Source organism: Rhamphochromis sp. 'chilingali' (genome assembly GCF_963969265.1).
Source record: "Rhamphochromis sp. 'chilingali' genome assembly, chromosome: 6".
Lineage (NCBI taxonomy): Eukaryota > Metazoa > Chordata > Actinopteri > Cichliformes > Cichlidae > Rhamphochromis > Rhamphochromis sp. 'chilingali'.
Window position 1 is genome coordinate 12351238 of NC_137933.1, and position 18349 is coordinate 12369586.

Consider the following 18349-nt stretch of genomic DNA (forward strand, 5'->3'; position numbering starts at 1 on the left):
ATAAAAATGCATAAATAGTTTAATTTGGTACTCACTTTGCAAATGTCACTTTGTCATTTGGAGAGAAGAAGATGCTGCCAGGCTTATCTCTCATACCAACAGCAGTGCCTTGATCGCTTGGTGGCTTCTTGGCAGTTGCTCTCTCTTTAATTCCTCCCCTGTCTCTGGACTCTAGTGTGAGTTTGGGTGCCCAGCCCTCGGGAACTGGCTTATTCTCCATGTGAATTTTTGTAGGAGGAGAAGCAGGTGGTGGAGGCTGCTGGGGTTGAGGAACAGTGGAGTCTGACAGCGTCCTGGTATGAGGAACCTCCCCTGCTGCTCTCTGAACCAGCACCGAAATGGGTCTGAGGGGCTTCCTGGAGGCTGCGGTTCCACTGACATCTTGTCCGCTCTGTCGACTCTGCTCTATCTTGAGCAGAGCCTCGTCTTTTTGTTTCTCAAACATATCTCTTTCATACTGAGCGAAGTAGAGACGCTGCTTCTCCAGCACTTCTTTCTGACGTCTTATCTGCTCCATCATCTCCTTTTCATTCTGCTGCTGCTGATTACGCTGCCTTTCCTCCTTCTCCTCGTTCAGGCGCACCAGCTTCTCTATGACAGCCTGGTCCGCTTGAGGCACTGAGGTGGGAGCAGGGACGGCAGGTCTGTCTGGTTTCTTTGATGCAGGTGTTAAGTCGCCCGTCTGGGCTGTAGAATCTCGAACTTCTACAGAGGGGCGGACAGCGTTACTCAGCTCCTCACTTAGTGGTATTTCTTTCTGCATACTGATGACCACCACCACTGGGCGCCGTGTTGACTCTCTTCTGTTGATGACTGATGTGGCTGTGGAGACGGCTGCATCTTTGCTTTGTTGAGATTCTGCAGCAGAATGGGAGATTACTGCGCTGCCCTCACCAGCAGGGACATAAAAGGTTGGGAGGTAGTCGACTTTGGGCGGATCTACATGGGCGGGGTCCGTTTTGATCGGGCTGCCTTGGTGGGCAACAGTATCAGAAAGCTCTGTCCTGTATGGTTCCGCTGGCTTGGGGCTTGTTGAAACAACATCCACCTTAGGGTCTGAAACTGGAGAAACTGGCGGGAGAGGGGAGAAGGGGTCCTCAATGTCTGTCACCTCTTCTCTGGCCTTTGGTGGCTCCTCATCCATCATGAGAAGCTCAAAGCTGCCTTTGGAGCTCTGGCTGTCAGGTGTGCCTTGGGGTGAAAGCAGAGGTGGGCTTGCAGGAGGCACCAGCTCAAGAGACCAGCGCCGGTCTTCGCACGGGGACGCTGCTCCGCCGCTATTTGCCCGCACTTTGAGAAGCTCCAGGCTGAACTGGGCCTGCTCCAACTCTCTCATCCGCCGGCTCTCTCTCTTGGCCCGGGTGGTTCTCTGGCTAGGTTCATCTGCAGTCCTAGCCCTTTCTCGCACCGTCACAGAGGGTGCTGGTACTGAAGTTGCTGCTTCAGTTTGTGTTTTGGAGGGGCTCTCTTTTGTCGCAGCATCTTCTCCTCCTGCCTCCTTAACCACCTCCTGGAGGCTCTTTTCTCGTTGTTCGTAGGAACGATCCTCCCAAGTGCTGAGGTCCAGTCCCATAATTATTTCTTGTGGCTCCTCCTCCTCGTCTTGCGAGAGGCTCACCTGGCCATTCTGGAGCTGAAGGAGCTGTTCCTGCTGCTCCCTTTTCGCCCTGAGTTTCTGCTCTCTTAGTTTCTTGAAGCTGACAATCAGGAAAGTATTACTGTGTTAACGTAAATTAAACATCTAACATCTTTCATCACTCTTTGTACAAGTAAAGTTACTGATGACAAATTTGATCTAGCTCGAACATTCAGCGGTGTCGGAGTCTCATACACAAATTCTGAGCTCACAGCAGCTCAGCTGTAGAGCTGCTTTGGGACGGATTGCTTGCGTAATTCTATGCTGTTACATGTACCAAGCCTAGCCTGAACAATGCCCAAATACATGGCAGGAGCTGTGTGCAAAGATTAATCTGGTTTTTAACCAGCTTTAGAGGGGGGAGAAAAAAAATAAAAATCACACAGTCATCTACTCTTAGAAGCTATTTTCAGAGTATTGACCCTTTTAAAATGCTTATATACCTGAAGTTTCTATAAACAGGTGCATGGCTTACCTTCGCCTGGTGAGGAAGCCTTTGCAAACTGCCTGTAGTTGTATCACAGCAGCATACAGGCGCAAGTCGGCTTCTCTGGCTCGGTGACAGCGCCAGGCTGCCTGAATGACCAGAGCTGCCGTGCAGCGCCGACGGAGCCAGAACCTCCATGCCCTCTGTAGCACCAGAGCAGCCGCCCTCCACAGCCTGAACCTCTGACGATCTCTGTAACCTCGCCAGTGTTTCTGCAGACACAAAGCTGCCCCCTCCTGGACACTGAGGTCATAGTCGTCATCCTCCTCGTCTATGGACCGGACAGAGCGCCACCATCTCTGTAATGAAAACATCTTTCATGCTCATCGAAGACAACTAATCCAATAATGTACAAGCACCTTCGTTCAAAGTGGACTTCGATTTTTTTTCTTTTTAACTGGGAGTGTCAAATGAAGGAAATTACAATAGTTGGCATAAGGAGGTGGCTGACAATATCATCTGTGAGTGAGGTGTTCTTCCACGTACGTTCATATTCTTTTTGCAAACTTTGCACTGTACTTAACACATTATTACATAGAACAAAGAGGACAATGGGCTGTGATTCATTTTCAGTTACAATACACAGACCCTTTTGCCTGATATAGGCATAAAATTAAACAAAACAAAATTAAAAATCTCACAAATTCTATAGTAAGAACTCAGACATAAGGAAATGACTGATGCAAAGTAGATGGAGATGAAAGGAGTGACGGGGAAGAGCGCTGTACTATACCTGGATGCAGACCGCTGCTTCTCTCATCCGGACAAACTGCTTCCTCTCCAGCTGGGCTCTGAATCGCCGCTGCAGCATGACGATGAGTCTCAGAACTTCCTTGTGGAGGAAGGCCTGCAGCTGCTGACGCTCAGCCTCCCGCAGAAACACCTGAGGGGAGGAGCCGTGATGGAGTCAGTACAGGGCATCCACACTTATTGAGACAAAACTTTAAAAAAAAAAAATCAATTACAAGCAAACACACATGCTTCAGAAAGCCTTGGATGCATATGTGGTCACAAGAATGTCAAGAATGACCCTCTAATTATATAGACACCATCCCAGAAACATGCACTCCTCTATCATGCCCCATTCATACCCTAGACAAAAATACCAAATATGTGACACTCATATTTCTTTTTTTAAATCCTCATTAAAGAGGATTCTTTAATGAGTTTATCCCGACTCCCCATCCATAATGTCCTTGACCAGTCACGGTTTTCCTTGTATTTAACTGTTAAAAAAAACTAAAGAAATCAGTTGAAACAATGTAAAAACCTCACATTTTTTTCAGTGAATGACTCTCATATCATGGATATGTACACAGAAAATGTAACACACATCAGAAATAGCCTCGACAGTTTTTAAGCTGATATAAAAGATCTGGAGAAAAGAAGGGAGAAGGATTACCTTTGTCTTTCCAACTTGATATCCATCTGCTTTTAGGTCTAGCTGGTCCAGGCACTGCTGGATGCCCTCTCTGGTAGCACTGGTGCCCTCTGGAAGCAGCACACTGAAGTGGTGGACAAAGTCCTATCAAAGAAACAAGGACAGATATTAATGAGATGCATCCCACAGCTCTGTTATGTTCTGGATTTTAATTTTTTAAAAGTCACAAGATTCCTGTACAGAGATGTTTCACTTTAGTGGGGATTAATTTAAAATATGTCTCCAGACTGAAACGAGACACCCTTCTTACAGGAACAGCAACATTTTAAAAAATGCTGTCGAGCATCATGTGGTTTCAGGTGAAAATCCATGTCATCCGTAGTTAAGCTCAAACATCATGGTATAAATATGCTGAACTCCCACTCTTCAAACTGAGGCTCATTGTCTGAAGTCAATACAGTCTGCACCCTGGGCTGTAGGGGGTTGACAGGGAAACAGATGCTGTGTTTATACAATTACAAGCACGGGGAGTGTTTCGGAAAGCAGGGGACAAAGTAGAGCCTCTGTTCTGAACAGCAGAGTCCTCCAAAATGATCCCATGCTCAAGATATTTCTAATTACAGCTGACCGCAGCACTCAATATGTTTGGGAGAATTTTTGGTAAATGACCAACTCTGATGCTAAAATTATCAAAGTGAGGTCATCGAAATACCAGCTCACTGGTATTATAAACTAAATGTTAGACTTAAAGCCATAATGATATGAACATATAGAAAGTAAGCTGTTTTTATAGTAGCATTACAAATTTTATTGGAAATTTTATTTCGCATTGATTGAAGAGCTAGTTGGTAGGGTAAAGGTTAAAACTATAACTATATGCATCCAAGAAATAAAAATAAAAGTTGAGCTACTTGATTAGAAATTCATACATCTGTGGGACCTGGGTGGCACTGCATTAAAAACATGGAAATCACTGCATGGACTCAAGAACATGTCCAGAAACAGGTCACAGTGCCATTCACAAAGCTGAGCAAAGCTCTGCCATGGAGAGAAGCCATATGTGAGCATGATCTAGAAAACCTGCTGTCTTCTCTGGGGTAAAGTTCATCTGGGGCAAAGTGGAAAACTGTTCATTTACAGACTCTTGTTAGAAGAAGAGGGGATGCTGCACATTGGTAACCGTGGCGTGTCCAAGCCTTTTTGAGAAAAGTTGCTCCCATCAAATTCAAAATGATTTCATTTTTTTCTTTAAATCGAGCATTTTCTCACTTTAAACATCTGACATTTGGACAAACTTAAAGAGTCACCTATGTTAAAATGCCTCTGAAATTACTATTTAGGAATCCTGGCAGTAAAGATCTTAAATAATAAAACTATACTGGTTACACGCCTCCACAACATGGAAAGCAAATGAAAAAAAAAAACTGAGGTAGGAGTGAGCCACTCCCAAATCTGCATCTAACTTCATCTGCTTTATTAGTCACATTTCTTACAGGGTTGACATCATTCCTATGAGAGCCAGTGTGGTTAAAGATGGCTGCCACATCACATCCCTCATAAGTCCCTCATGACACAACATACAATGAACCCCCAAATGAAGCAACATCACCGACAAGTTTCCTGGAGATGAATTCATGGCTGGCGCCTGCACTTGTGGAAACATGAGTGTTGTTTAAGTTTTGGCTCAGGAGCGCTTCAGCAGCACTCTGGCCTGCGTAGCTATGATCTACTGCTGAACTTTTAGCAACTGGCTCTTTCAGTGCATTCTGGAAATTAAGATCTTTGGCATTTATCGACAAAGATCGCAAAATAACGCAAGAAGGGGAGATTCGGGAAATGAACAGTGTTTAAAGGGGAGCTTCAGTTTTACACAGATTAGTTCACTAATCAGGGTAAATGCTCAGCCTGAGAAAATTTATGAATAGTGTCTTCTGTAGGTCTGCAGGCCTTTGTCAAGACAAATAACTTAATAACGAAAAGTTTTGCTGCAAACCTTTTAGTTTATTATGGAAAGCACATAATCGGGTATCATAGGACAGATTAAAGACAGATCTTCCATCATTCTCTCATAAAGTTTACATGATTTTTATGATGAAAGCAACATGTTGCATCCAAAGAAAAAAAAAACAAAACAATAAATGACGGTTATAAAGATAGGGTTGTAAATTGAGTTCTTGAGAGTTATTTTACTTTAAAAAAAACCAAAATTATAATTATTAGTGATTGTATAAAATATGTTTACTTCCATTATTCGTTTGTCTAACAAAAAATGATCTATCTTAAAATATATTTTATATTGTACTGTACCTGGTTTAGTCACAAGTAACTTTTTCTGTACTACATTACTATTTTTTTGGTTAATCATTCCTATTAAATGTTGAATTTTAATTAAGGGAAAGTACATTAACAATCCGTAATCACTAATTAAAGGATCCCTAACTGAACAAGAGGTTAGGAAGATGGATGGATAGAGCAGTGAGCCCAACCACTCTGGGTTATAAAATACTTCAGCCAAACCCACAACAGACTTGGGGTTGTTATTGACATTAAAGGACACCTTTTACCCATCTCTAAGTGGTTATTATGAAGCGTAACCAGATGCTTGAAGAGTATACACAGTGTAATTGAGTGTATTACCTTGAAAGTGTACTTGATGTTGTAACCCGACTGCCGGATGTGTACTGTCTCCAGCATACCTGTGTAACGCAACTGCCTCAGCACCAGGTTATCGTTAAACCGTAAGGGCAGCTGAAAGAGAGAAAGAAAGCAAGAGAGGGAGAAAAAAAAAGGAGGCATCGGGGGGTGTTAAAAAAAAAAGGAAGAGCGACAGGCAGCAGAGGTTGCAGAGAGACGACGGGAAAATGATAAACAGCTTTAAAAAAAAAAGGTCCAAACTTCAAAGGAAATAAGTAATGCTTTGAAAACTACACCGAAACAGTCAAAGTGGCCGCAGGCTGGAGGGAGCACACTGTACCTTCTCAGCATTGGAACGGATGCACTTGACAAAATAAGGCTCAGACTGACCCAGAGTCTCCATTAGCTTATTGAGAGAGGCCTAGAGGACAAGACACAAAAACCAAAATATTAGAATTAACAGAGAAGAAGATAACGAGCTGAGGCTCACTTCACAGCTGTTTGACAGGCAGAAGTCAAAGTCAGGTGACTGTTGTCAGCTATAAGTAACTGGTCCATTTGCAAGCAAAGCTCTTGTGCTGCAAGATTAAAGTATCTGCCTGGGATCATAATTACCAGCAACAAGTCTATGTTAGCATGCAGACTGGAAATAAAAAGGACAAAGACATGTGTGCAACATTTCCATGTGCCGTCATTGTATGTGTGTGTGTGTGTAAACACATGCACATGTGTGTCAGCATGTGTGCGCGATAATTCAGTGGCAGAAGGAATTCAGTCTCCTCCCCCTCCATGGGAGATTAAAGCACTCAGTGCAGCACAGGATGTGGAAAGTGAAGTCATCCACACACAGGGGCCAGGGCTGCCTGCCAGAGGGGCCTCAGCGCTCGTCTCTACCTCCAACAGCCAGAGCACACAGTTCACGTTCAAAGAACTTGGGAAGAAAATAGAAAATTTTGCTCTCTGGAATTTGTTCTCAGCCTTTTGTGTGTTACTAGCTAACAATGCTAGCTCCTATCAGACATTTTGGACCTGAAGAGCACCGAATCATTCTGATACTGATACTGGAAGCTGTGCCTCTGTTCATTCTTTGTGAAGAATTTTCCAAAGGGTGTGTTTGTGTGTTTTTATTTTTCACTAAATCAAATATATTTTATTACCAGACACGATGTCATACAAATATGACTTTTGGGTGTGGGTAACTACATGATAGACACCTCACACACACTGGATCCAGGATTAGACAGTGAGCAGTAAAGGCTGCACTAAAATAAACTAAGCCATCAAATGGACACACCTTGTTTTAGTCACGTTCACAGCTGGGAGGGGATTCCTCCAGCCTGCTCAATCTCACCCTGGTGAGATTTTTATTGTGAGAAGCACTGAGAAGCAAATTATTGAGCTCTGTATGCGACTGCTTTCTGTGTGTGTGTGTGTGTGTGTGTGTGTGTGTGTGTGTGTGTGTGTGTGTGTGTGTGTGTGTGTGTGTGAGTGTGAGAGAGTGTGTGTGAGAGAGAGAGAGAGACCTGGAACTGTGCGCTGATGCTGGGTGGTTTCTTCTTCTTGTGGAGGTGCAGCAATGACTTGGTGATGCGGTCGTGAAGCGTCAGATTGTTGAGGTACTTCAGTGACTTCACATTGAGTAAATGCTGCAACAATAATAATGTCAGAGTCAGTTAATAATATAAGAAGTACCATCTATTTAATTTGTATTTAGCAAATAAAAGGGTCGCCAAGATTGAAAAATACATACGTAAGAGTCAGTTAAAATCCTCTACAGCTATATTTACTTTCCTTCAACTCATTTAAAATTGGTTTAGTGAGAGAAGCTCACTTTTTCCAGTACAGGCTATAGGAACCGACAGGAGCAGTAAGTCCTTCTTCTGATACTCATCTGAAGGATGTTCCTCAGTAAGCAAGATGGACACATATCAAGACAGACTTATCTAAAACTATTTATAAAGCTCAGAGTGGTTTCACATACAAACTCAATCTTAGAGAAGCACCAACAGATGGGATATTTAGTGCTTTTGATTTTGCATTTAAAAATAGTGCATGTTTTGCTTTGCTGTTTTCAGTATTTGTTTTTTTAATATTTCAACTGCTAAAGAGCCTGGTACTGTTCGGAAGCAGATCACCATATCTTTCTGTATAAAAATTAAATATCCAAACGCTTAAATTCAAGACTGGTGATATATATGTATAGTAAACAGGAGTGGCCCCAGGACAGAGCCCTGGGGAACAAGTCATGGTGACTTTATGCCTGTTGTCTGTATGCACTGTGACCTATAAGGGTAAATTGAAAAATACTGTGCACTGTACCTTTGGAAGAACGGGCTTAGATTTGTAGTTTTTGTTCCTCCTGGAAGAAAAATAAAACAAAAACTGAAAATCTAGTTCAGCAGTTCTTTAAATCAGCAAGTGAGACAGGTGGGTTTGTCTTTTCTTTTTTAAGTCTGGTCAACAAAACAACCTATAATTTCAGATTTTTTCCTAAATATGTCATATTCCTGTCAATAAAGCAGAATTTTATTGATCCCTGAGGGGAAAGAAATTCTCCTTCACTTGCTCTCTGCCATACAGGGGTTTAGAGGTCAGGTTCAACTAGAGATCAGCACTGACTGAGCTTGCAGGAATGTAGTCATTGCTGGAGGAGACTTCATCAGGACAGATGTTTGAACTTTAGGGTTTACTTGTGTCTAGACTGCAGTGCTAACCAAAATAACAAATTACTGTAGAGCAGAAAAGAAAATAGCATCTCGATACTGACATGAGGATGTCGTGGGCTCTCTCCAGGAGTTTGCTGCTGGTAGAGTTGAGAAAGATGCCATCATCTTCTGCAGTAGAGCTGCTGGATGATAAGCGGCTCTGTCTACCCACGCGCCCGTTCCAGCCGAGCCCTGGGGAACCCCTTCAGACCAAACATACAGACCAGTGAATAATTTGAAAATAAAAAAATAAAAGACATCTTTTAAAGCAAATCAAACTTTAAATCTATGTTGATCTCTATATAATAATAATAATAATTCTATACATCATTAATAGTTTCATACATTTATTAATTAAAAGCAATACAATACAAAACAATTTGAGCAGTTAGTTCTCAATTTTTTTTTTCCAATTAATCACAGCCATCTATTCCCATAAACTAAGAAATATGTCTTGTTGTAACTTTACTTTTTTAGCCTGCGTAGAATATCTTCTGAAATACATTTATTACTTTTACTTTGTTCACTTGAAGCTGATCAAGAGTACCTGAGGGATGTACTGTGGAAGTCCAATATTTTATATTTACAGTGTGTGCTAAACAAAGAGTACTACAATAGATGTAGACGCACCGTCGGGAGCAGAGGTCTGACTGCCTTCGGAGGATGAATTTTATGTTTGTTGTTCATACCTTGGTTAATTTTTCTCCCCGTTTTCATTAGCATTTTTTAAGCTTGTAGTTCTTGTTGTAGTTTAGTTTTAATGTTTGTTCTCTCAGCAGTTTCTGTCTCATCCTCTTGTGTCAGTTCCTGTAGGTTAAGTTCATTCACATGTCTGTTTCTCCCTGTTTGGCTTCTAACTTCCTGTTTTATTTTGATTGGTTACTTGTCTCTAGTGTATATTTTCATTTTAATCCCATCTTTTTTCATTGTCTTTGGTTTCCTCCTCCATCTTCTTATTCAGTTATGTCCACTTTCTTTAATAACCTTAATGTGTTTACCAACATAGCAAAATTGGTATGGCCAAGATCTGGCCCACACAATGTGCTTAAACATGGCCCACATACCGCAAAGAATGACGGCCCTTTGGTGGCCCAGATCTGGTTTGCCAGATGTGGCCCACACATGGGTCAGCACAAGGCCAGTTGCAGACACAGTGGTGGTCCTGTGTTGGCCCATGTGTGGATTACCTTTGGCAAACCTGATCTGGGCCACCAAAGGGCTGTCATTCTTTGTGGTATGAGGGCCATGTGTAAGTTGTGTGCAGCCACGGGCCAGTTGCAGACACACTGCTGGCCCTGTGCTGGCCCAGAACAGTTTCAGCTCTGGTCCCAGATGTCAGCCTAATGTGTACCTTAATCAAGCCATGTAATAACAACATGTGCTGGAACGTAATAGTGCAAAAGTAACATGTAAAACTGTTTAGACAGTGAATGGGCTGATTCTTATAAAGCGCTTTTCTACTCTCTCGGATTACTCAAAGTGTGCTACACAACATACCAAATTCACCCAGTCACAAACTTTCTCTAAACTGAGTGCCTCCTAACTACATTCATACACATTCACACTCCTGACATGCAGACTGGAGGAGCCAGGGATTGAACCACTGACCTTCTGATTAGAAGGTGACCTGCTCTACCTCCTGAGTTACAGCCACCCGCTGGCTGTGCATGAGTAAACCGTCACTAGGTTTTGGATAAAGTGTACACTCACAAACCTGTCAAACCTGCATTTGAAACGCTGGCTACCATAGCAGTATAGTGTTGCAACATGGCATTTGAGTCTTCTAACTAAAATAGGAAAATAGGAACATAACAAAGTGCCATCATTGCCAGACCTGGCCCACATCTAGTTGACATACACTCTGCCATGACATCAGTCAGTCAGAAGTCCCAGCTTGATGCCAGATCCGGGCCAGACCTGTTTTCAATGGGCCTGGGCCCCATAACCCAAACTACAAACCAGCCAGGTGTGGCAATGCATCACATAGACAGTGCCATCTATGCCAGCCCTGGCCCACATCTGGTTGACATACGTCTTATCATGCTAGAAGTCAGCCAGCAGTGCCGGCTTGCTATGTGGGTATATAGTGTTGTCTTCCCTTAAGTGTTTGTCTCAGTATCTTCCCATTCCCGTGTGTTTTTGAAATGCTCTGGTTTTTGGTTTCCATCTCATGGACTATATAATTCTGGGCTGTGAAATCAGCTGAACTAATAGTGCGCTTTTTGCTTACATCTGTCTGCAGGTGAGTCTGTATTTGAGTCTTCACCTTGCCATTCATGACGCTGTCTATAAAATCAGTTATTTCATCCCTTCTTTGTCAAGCTTGCAGGGTCCATAAAATATATACTAATAATTAAAACTGTCAAAAATAAGAAACACAAATAATAAACCAGGCAGTGTCAGTCACTGATTCTCCAACTTTAATCTAGCTGAATCTAGCTTTTTCCCCCTTACATATTTTATATAACCTAAAGGATTATCGGCAACAACCTGCTCCTTACCGTAAAAAGTTTACTTGATAAGTCATTGAGCTATTGAACATGTCTTAAGATCTATGCCACCACTGTAGTGTTTCTTTATTTTACCACAACAGTTTCCAAACATCTGTTTAGAAATCACTGTTTTCCTTTGCACTTGGTTTGTCAGATGAGACGTTAAACAACGAATACTGAAAGTTTAGAAATCAGCGGCAAACGCATGGTTGTGTGGCTTTGTCCTTTTGGTACTTTTAAATAGTGTGATCTAAGTTAAATAGAGGAAGTAATTTTCATTCCCTTTTCCAGAAGACAGAATGAATCTCTTGTACAGAAATCCCTTACTGAAGCCCCAAAGTCATGGTTAAAACCCATCAGACTGTTTTGGTTTTTATCCCATAGCAAAAATGAAAGCGGGGTAACGAAAGACAAGTAAACAAAGACGATCTCCATCACTACTCAGAACAGAGCACAGCTGTGGCAGTTAAAGGTTATCTCATGCTTCCTCAGACCCACTGAGGTGCGCTGTTTTGTTTCCCGTTCATCATTCATGAGTTTACAAGAATTCCTCCACATGTGTTACAGGCCACACATTATTACACACAGACTACAGCAGCAAGATATGCTCGCTGATTCACAGTATGTTATTACCCGGAGGTTGAATCATTCATAAAGAGAAAACCAGGTGGGACACGTGTGTGTGTGTGTGTGTGTGTGTGTGTGTGTGTGTGTGTGTGTGTGTGTGTGTGTGTGTGTGTGTGTGTGTGTAACCAAATTCGGTACAACCACTGAACAGTTAGAAGAGAAGAGTTTCTGCTGCAGGGCTGCCTGCTTGGTTTGAAAGTGACTCTTAACGTCCACTGCTTAAATACTGAGTAAAAAATAACCTGTGTGATTAGCAGATCTGGGCGATATCCAAACTAAAACAACCAAACCGCAGCGTCTGCGCTTACTGTGTTATTGTGTTTAGCATCTTTGTTGCACAAGAAGGAACAAATATTCAGCTCTTGGAACCATTTTAGCAAGTTTGGTCCAAAAATGAATTATCTCTGCACGAATTGGATGGATTGCAAGAGAAATTATGTTTTTTCAGGGTCTAAACAGGATGAAAACCTTTGACTTGTTACTCATCCAACAACTTTATCTCATTAGCACAATCTGGTATGTTATGTAAAGCTAAAGACGTTCTCATACAGCCTCATCAGTATCTTTAATTTGTATATTAATAAGCAGATATTAGCATGCTAATATAAACTGATAGTCTGCAGTAGCATGTATGTTTAGATTAAAGCATCACATGGGTGTAACCTAAATTGAGTCAAATTGTTAGAACTTACTCGACCAGTGTAGTTCATTCTGATTTAAAAATAGTGATGATGCACAAAACAGATGACTTAATTTTTTTGCTCAAAAATCCATGTGTTAATTCTGAACTGTATTGGACATCAAGATGAAAATTTGAATCCGGAAGTACCAAAAAAAAAAGAAAAAAAAAAGAAGAAGAAGACGGGGGAAAAAAAACAAAAAAAAACAGGGGCATTCTTTCCACCACATTTCTTACTGTGGAGGTCACTGATGAGACCCAAAGGATGCTCCTCCACCATCATCAACACAAGGTTATGTCTGCACAGTCCAAGGGGAGAAATGCAGATGATTTGTACAACCAGTCAGCATTACATTACAAGATGATAAATTTCTGTAGAAAAACCACAAACCTCCAGTGTGTAAGTATCAATCAAAATCTTTGCACTCCATCCCTACATGGCCAAAATCAGAAAATATTTTTTTGCGTCACGAAACAAAGTAAAGCATAAATCTTCTGTATGGACCTGGTTCACCATATAAGGGAGATTTTCTCCTCAGTTGATCATCTATCTCTGCAAATGGTGATAGTACAGTATGGCTTCTGTAGTGACTGTTTATCTCCATAGTGTCTCAGAGAGTCTCATAAAACACTGCTCTGTCCAGCTGATATGCACCCTGCAGGGTCCGAACATTTATTACTCCCCAGGCACTTCTCTCTGATGCATAGCTCCAACTTTACATCACCGAGGAAGCAGCTGCAAGGGGTTTAGTGTTCTCCTAGCATGTGGAGGATGAGGGGAGCGTGGAGGAGGAAGAGGAGGCAGGATGATGATGGTGGGGGGGTTACCAGCTCCATAATGATCTCCTGTGTAACAAAAGCTGACTTGCATGAATCCCTCTGTGCTGCTGCAAATCTCACAGTCCACAGCTAATTACAGAAAGTGTCAGTGAGGGGTACGAGACCAACGCTCAGGGTCACAAGCACGTGCGTCCATTTATTTAAAGGCATCCAATGTCTCTCTCAATGCTGGGAGGCAAATATCCTTACCACTGCATGTAGGACACACAATTAGGACTGTCACAATATCAATGTTTTGCTCATTGTGGCCACAAAATGCCACAATAACAGCATTCAAGTAATTTCTATTAATATTTTGGGGGAAAGACGACTATCACACAGACACATTCACTGATGGATGCGTTAGAGGCACTTTGGGATATAATACCACCAGAGTCAACACACTACTCTGCTGACAACATTTTACAACATGGCCACTTACCGTGGTGATTTTTCATTGATGGTGTTGGTTCCCTGCAGGTCTGAGAGTGGCGTACGTGGACTCTTTCTAGTCACACCTGATCACGAATAAACATGTTGGCATCATGTGAAAGAACACGCACAAACACTACACACAAAACCATTCTAGAGAAAAAACACACTTCTGACACCGTGTGACACTCAAGTGTTACTGCAGTGACTGTTATGTGCCTTTTTTAAAATTGGAAATACTGCAGCTGAAGTAACATTTAACACAGATTTGTGCGGTTAATAGCAAGGTTGTTAGTGCTGAATGATGTGAGATGATACTGAAGCATTATTTAGTTTAGTCTGGCCTGTAGGTTTGTTTAATACCATGATTGGCAATTTAAAATACTTGATTACTTGATTCGGATTACTTTTCCATACTTTATATAAAGGATAGATGTAGCCACTGATGTCGTGTCATGGTTAGAAAAGTCTTGAACTGAACATTTTGTCTCCTGACATCTTTGTGTTTTGAAAGTGAGTGATAGATTTGACTGGGGGGGAAAAAAAAAAAAAAAAAAAAAAAGCCAATCAAATTGCTGTCCAAAAACAGAGGACTCAAACATAAGGCCCGGTGGCCAGATTCGGCCTGGCAAAGACTAATCTGGCCCACTGGAAGGCTTAGATAAGGAGGGTATAGAGTCTGAATTAAAGACCTCCCCCACTGCCATTCCTACTACACCAAAGTAGTTAAATAATAGATAAACAATCAAATCACAGAAGATTTCTTGTTTTTTCACTACCATCTACCATAAACATTTCTTGTTTAATAGTGGTTCTATGCTGCTAAAAATAATTCATCTGTGAATTAATCAAAACACAGTTTTTTAATAAATGCAGCCCTGTGTGGATAATGAGCTACCAGAACTTATTCTGTAATTTTACACATTTGTCATAAGGAATAAACGGGTTTTTACTGTAGCACATGTTTTTCTTATATTAAGACATCCCAAGGATTAAACATTTAGTTTAGGGCTGCCACAAACGATTATTTTGATAGTCGACTAGTCACCGATTATTTTTGCGATTAGTCGACTAATCAGATCATCATCCATTGGACGTACAGCGTACAGCTTATTGCACCAGCAGCATCTGGTCTTATATAACTATCATTAGCTTACAGCTTGAAGTGTTTGTGCTAACTAAAAATAAAGACAAGATGGTAGTTTATTAATTTTTAATGAAATTTGCAGATTGTTTCGGTGAAGTTTAATAAACTCCTTGCTTTCTAAAATATAACAGGACACCGGAGTATATTATCCAGCGTCTCAAACTTCTGATGATCAGCTGTCTGCTTGAAGTTTATTTAGCTGTGCAAAAACTATAACTTTAATCTTAGCCAAACCGATTTACTCAGGAACAAATAAAATACTAAAGAAAGCCAAACAATAACATTTTAAGTTATCTAAGTGACTTATATATCATGTTTAACCTGAGTAGCAAAAGACAGTGGTGGGTTTGAAAACGATTTGCAGGGAGTCCGGTGTTCTCACGGCTCTAGTTAGCCTTGCCCCCGCCTAGCTAACGAGCTAGTGGGTAACAGACGTCTCCGAAAACGTCGGAGAGCTTTTGAAAATATGTGGTGTCTTGATAAACTGAGCAGATATTTGAGGTTTACACAGCTACATTCTCGCCTGAAAATATGTTAAACGTTTATTTTGTGACCCAGAAAGAATAATAGGAGTAAAGTTAAAACTAACTAGCTGCCGCCATTGTTGACAACTGCGCTGGGCTGCGCTATGAATTCTGGGACACAGCTTCTTCTTCTTCGGGGTTTAACGGCAGCTGGCATCCTTGTACATGCAGTGCTGCCATCTTCTGTTTCAGTCCGTTATTACACCCTTAAATCCTACTACTCATTCCTGCGTCCTTTGTGATCTTACAAAGCTTCAAACGATGCGTCGACTATTAAATTAGTCGTCGACGATTTTGACAGTCGACATAATCGTGACTAGTCGACTAATCGTGGCAGCCCTAATTTAGTTCAATGCTACACTGACAGCGTTTCTACATTGGCTTCACTGTTCAGACCCAGAGGCTACATCTATATTTTATATACAAGCTACAGCTGCTTTGTTACATCACTACAGTGCAATGGTGGGCTTTGGTAGTGATAAATTTGTACTAACGTATATCATATTCCAAGATTTGTTTTGAACCTACAGCCAATCAATCACAGTGCTGAAATCCTACAACTCTAAGGTGTGTTAGCCTACTCATAAAGCACTCTTCGACAATGTACCGTTTTCACTTTCATCACTTTGTACATTTTCACTCTCATCTGGAGCTGCAGGGTGGCACAAGACAACAACAAAAAAGACATTTGAGTGTCATGAAATGTTTGTAGAAGAAAAGTGACCCTTGTGAAAAGTGTGTGAGGTCGGCTGTATGTCCAGCACCAAATGTAAAGATGCCTCTGAGCCAGTTAGTGATATGAATGTACACATCTGTGTCCCCAGCTATGCCAGACACACCCCTTGGTCTTTGATCACCATCACCAGCTGATGTGGGGTTAGTGACAGTGGAAAACAGCTGATTTTAGACAATCGTTTGGTGGACAAGCAACTATATCCAGTACCCAACAGACAAAATTGTATATGACAGTGGAGCAATGTGCTATTGCTAAAAAAAAAAAAGTGGTGGAAACCTGGAGGTGTTGCTTCCATCACCAAAGTTCGCTGACAGAGCAAGATTAAAATGCAGTTCTTTGCATGCCTTTTACTAGCACAGTGTAAGAATACAAGTGAAGAGCATGCAAGACAGGAACAAACACATGCAGGTGCATTAAAGAGAAAAAAGGGGAGACAAAGAGAGTAGAGACCAACAAGCATCTAGTCCTAAAGTAAGCATCCTAAATCAAATCACAACGCAGGAATGGTGCCTCTTTATGTTTGTATATTCTTATTGGTATCGTTTGGCTTTACTTGGCCTAGAAAAGTAGTAAACGTTGGTCGGTCCTCTCCCTATAGTTTCCCCTAGTCATGGTATCAGATGAAAGTAGGAGGAGTTATTGTATTGGCAGCCTTACTGTACTTCTCCTCTTTGCATCTCTGCAGGATCTCTAAGCTTCTCTGATGCACAGGGTGATGCAGAAAGCTAAAACTATCCGTACTTTTCAATACTGCACAGGGAGCAGCTTCATCATGCCCTTGGAGAAGCAAAACAAGAGGAAAAAAAAAAAGAGAGAGAAGACAGAAAAATACACAAGAAAAAGAGAGAGAGAGAAATGACAGATTAGACAGCGAAGAAGATGAGATCAAGAAATTCAGTCGTCTACTGGAGAGATACCTGTGCAAGAGAAGATGATTGACATTCAAAACTGACGTTGGCGGCAGCAGTAGAGAGACCTGTCTTTATATAGGTGTTTGCCCCCCAAAGGCATTTCTATACATCGTCTTCTAGTGGTTTATCCAGTGAACATATTCTATTATAAGATAGCAGTAGCATTCAAATTTATAAATTTAAGAACAAAACTGCGTCTGTATAGAGATGGTTTAGAAGACATGTTCAAGATTCCTTTGGGTGACACAATATCTTTAGTTTAGCTGAAAAGATTTCTAAAAGATATCTAAAGACAAGTGAAAGATATCTAACTTCTAAAAGAAAAATCTAGTCCACATTACAACATCTACGCTTCATGTGAAGGAAGGATGGAGAGGATGCAGAGCAAAAGTCCGATTCATACGCCGGCAGGACTGAAAGAACATCTGTTTGCAACATCTACTGCATCTGAAGTACAGCTAGAGCAAAATCTAAGGGAAAAGAAGGCATTCACAGAAAGCCAAAGCTGAGAGAGAGAGACAGAGCAAGAGCTACTGTCATTACACTGCAAAACTACCAGCACTTTGCACACATAGACTACAGAACAGTGACTGCATAGTGAATCCAAAACCTGGCTGAGATAAACATAATGAACCAAGACGCACAGCAGGTTGGCGTATAGTACAGTATGTAATGGCAACTTTTATCTAAACTGTGAGCTATGGAGCATTTCCTAAAGTACAAATGAAGCATGAGCAGGTGCCCTGACACTGTAAGACAGGTGCATAGATTTTTCTGATGACATTATGTTTTATAAGCTTTCTTGTGCTTTGCTAAGGTTTACCTCTCAGTCTGGAACATCTCTTCCCTTCACAGAGCATACTTTCCCTCACTGCTAGAGGTTAGTGAGCTAACTATAGGGTATGTCAACCATTAATGCATTGGTGTGGGTTCTTACCAGTGTGTTTCTTGTGCGTGTGTCTCTTTCCAGCCTGCCTGAAAGCCACCAGGGCCCTGAAGTATGCGCGGAGCACTGCCCAGCGGAAAGTTGCTGACGGATCGATGCCGATAAGCCCGCAGATGAAGGCGTTCTTGCTGCTCTTTAGCAAAGCTACGATGTCCGGGCGCATGTGGTCGGTGTTCTTCTCCCTGAAATCCTG

At 41.6% G+C, this 18349-nt stretch overlaps 1 protein-coding gene across 8 annotated transcripts in view; it reads right to left on the minus strand.

Moving 5' to 3' along the window:
* The window catches only part of myo9aa (myosin IXAa), a 100347-nt gene that overhangs the window by 12642 nt on the left and 69356 nt on the right, over positions 1–18349 (minus strand). For 5 of the 8 annotated variants that reach the window (XM_080884979.1, XM_080884974.1, XM_080884977.1 and 2 more), the window contains 13 exons: positions 18148–18346; positions 16957–17076; positions 16171–16215; positions 13903–13978; positions 8906–9046; positions 8458–8497; positions 7662–7784; positions 6479–6559; positions 6142–6252; positions 3526–3648; positions 2857–3006; positions 2112–2422; positions 36–1697 (listed from right to left, as the gene is read on the minus strand). In XM_080884979.1, coding sequence (XP_080741105.1) covers positions 36–1697; positions 2112–2422; positions 2857–3006; positions 3526–3648; positions 6142–6252; positions 6479–6559; positions 7662–7784; positions 8458–8497; positions 8906–9046; positions 13903–13978; positions 16171–16215; positions 16957–17076; positions 18148–18346 — 3182 coding nt within the window. The remainder of the gene's footprint in view (positions 1–35; positions 1698–2111; positions 2423–2856; positions 3007–3525; positions 3649–6141; positions 6253–6478; positions 6560–7661; positions 7785–8457; positions 8498–8905; positions 9047–13902; positions 13979–16170; positions 16216–16956; positions 17077–18147; positions 18347–18349) is intronic. The other 3 variants (XM_080884976.1, XM_080884980.1, XM_080884978.1) reach the window with 2 other exon arrangements.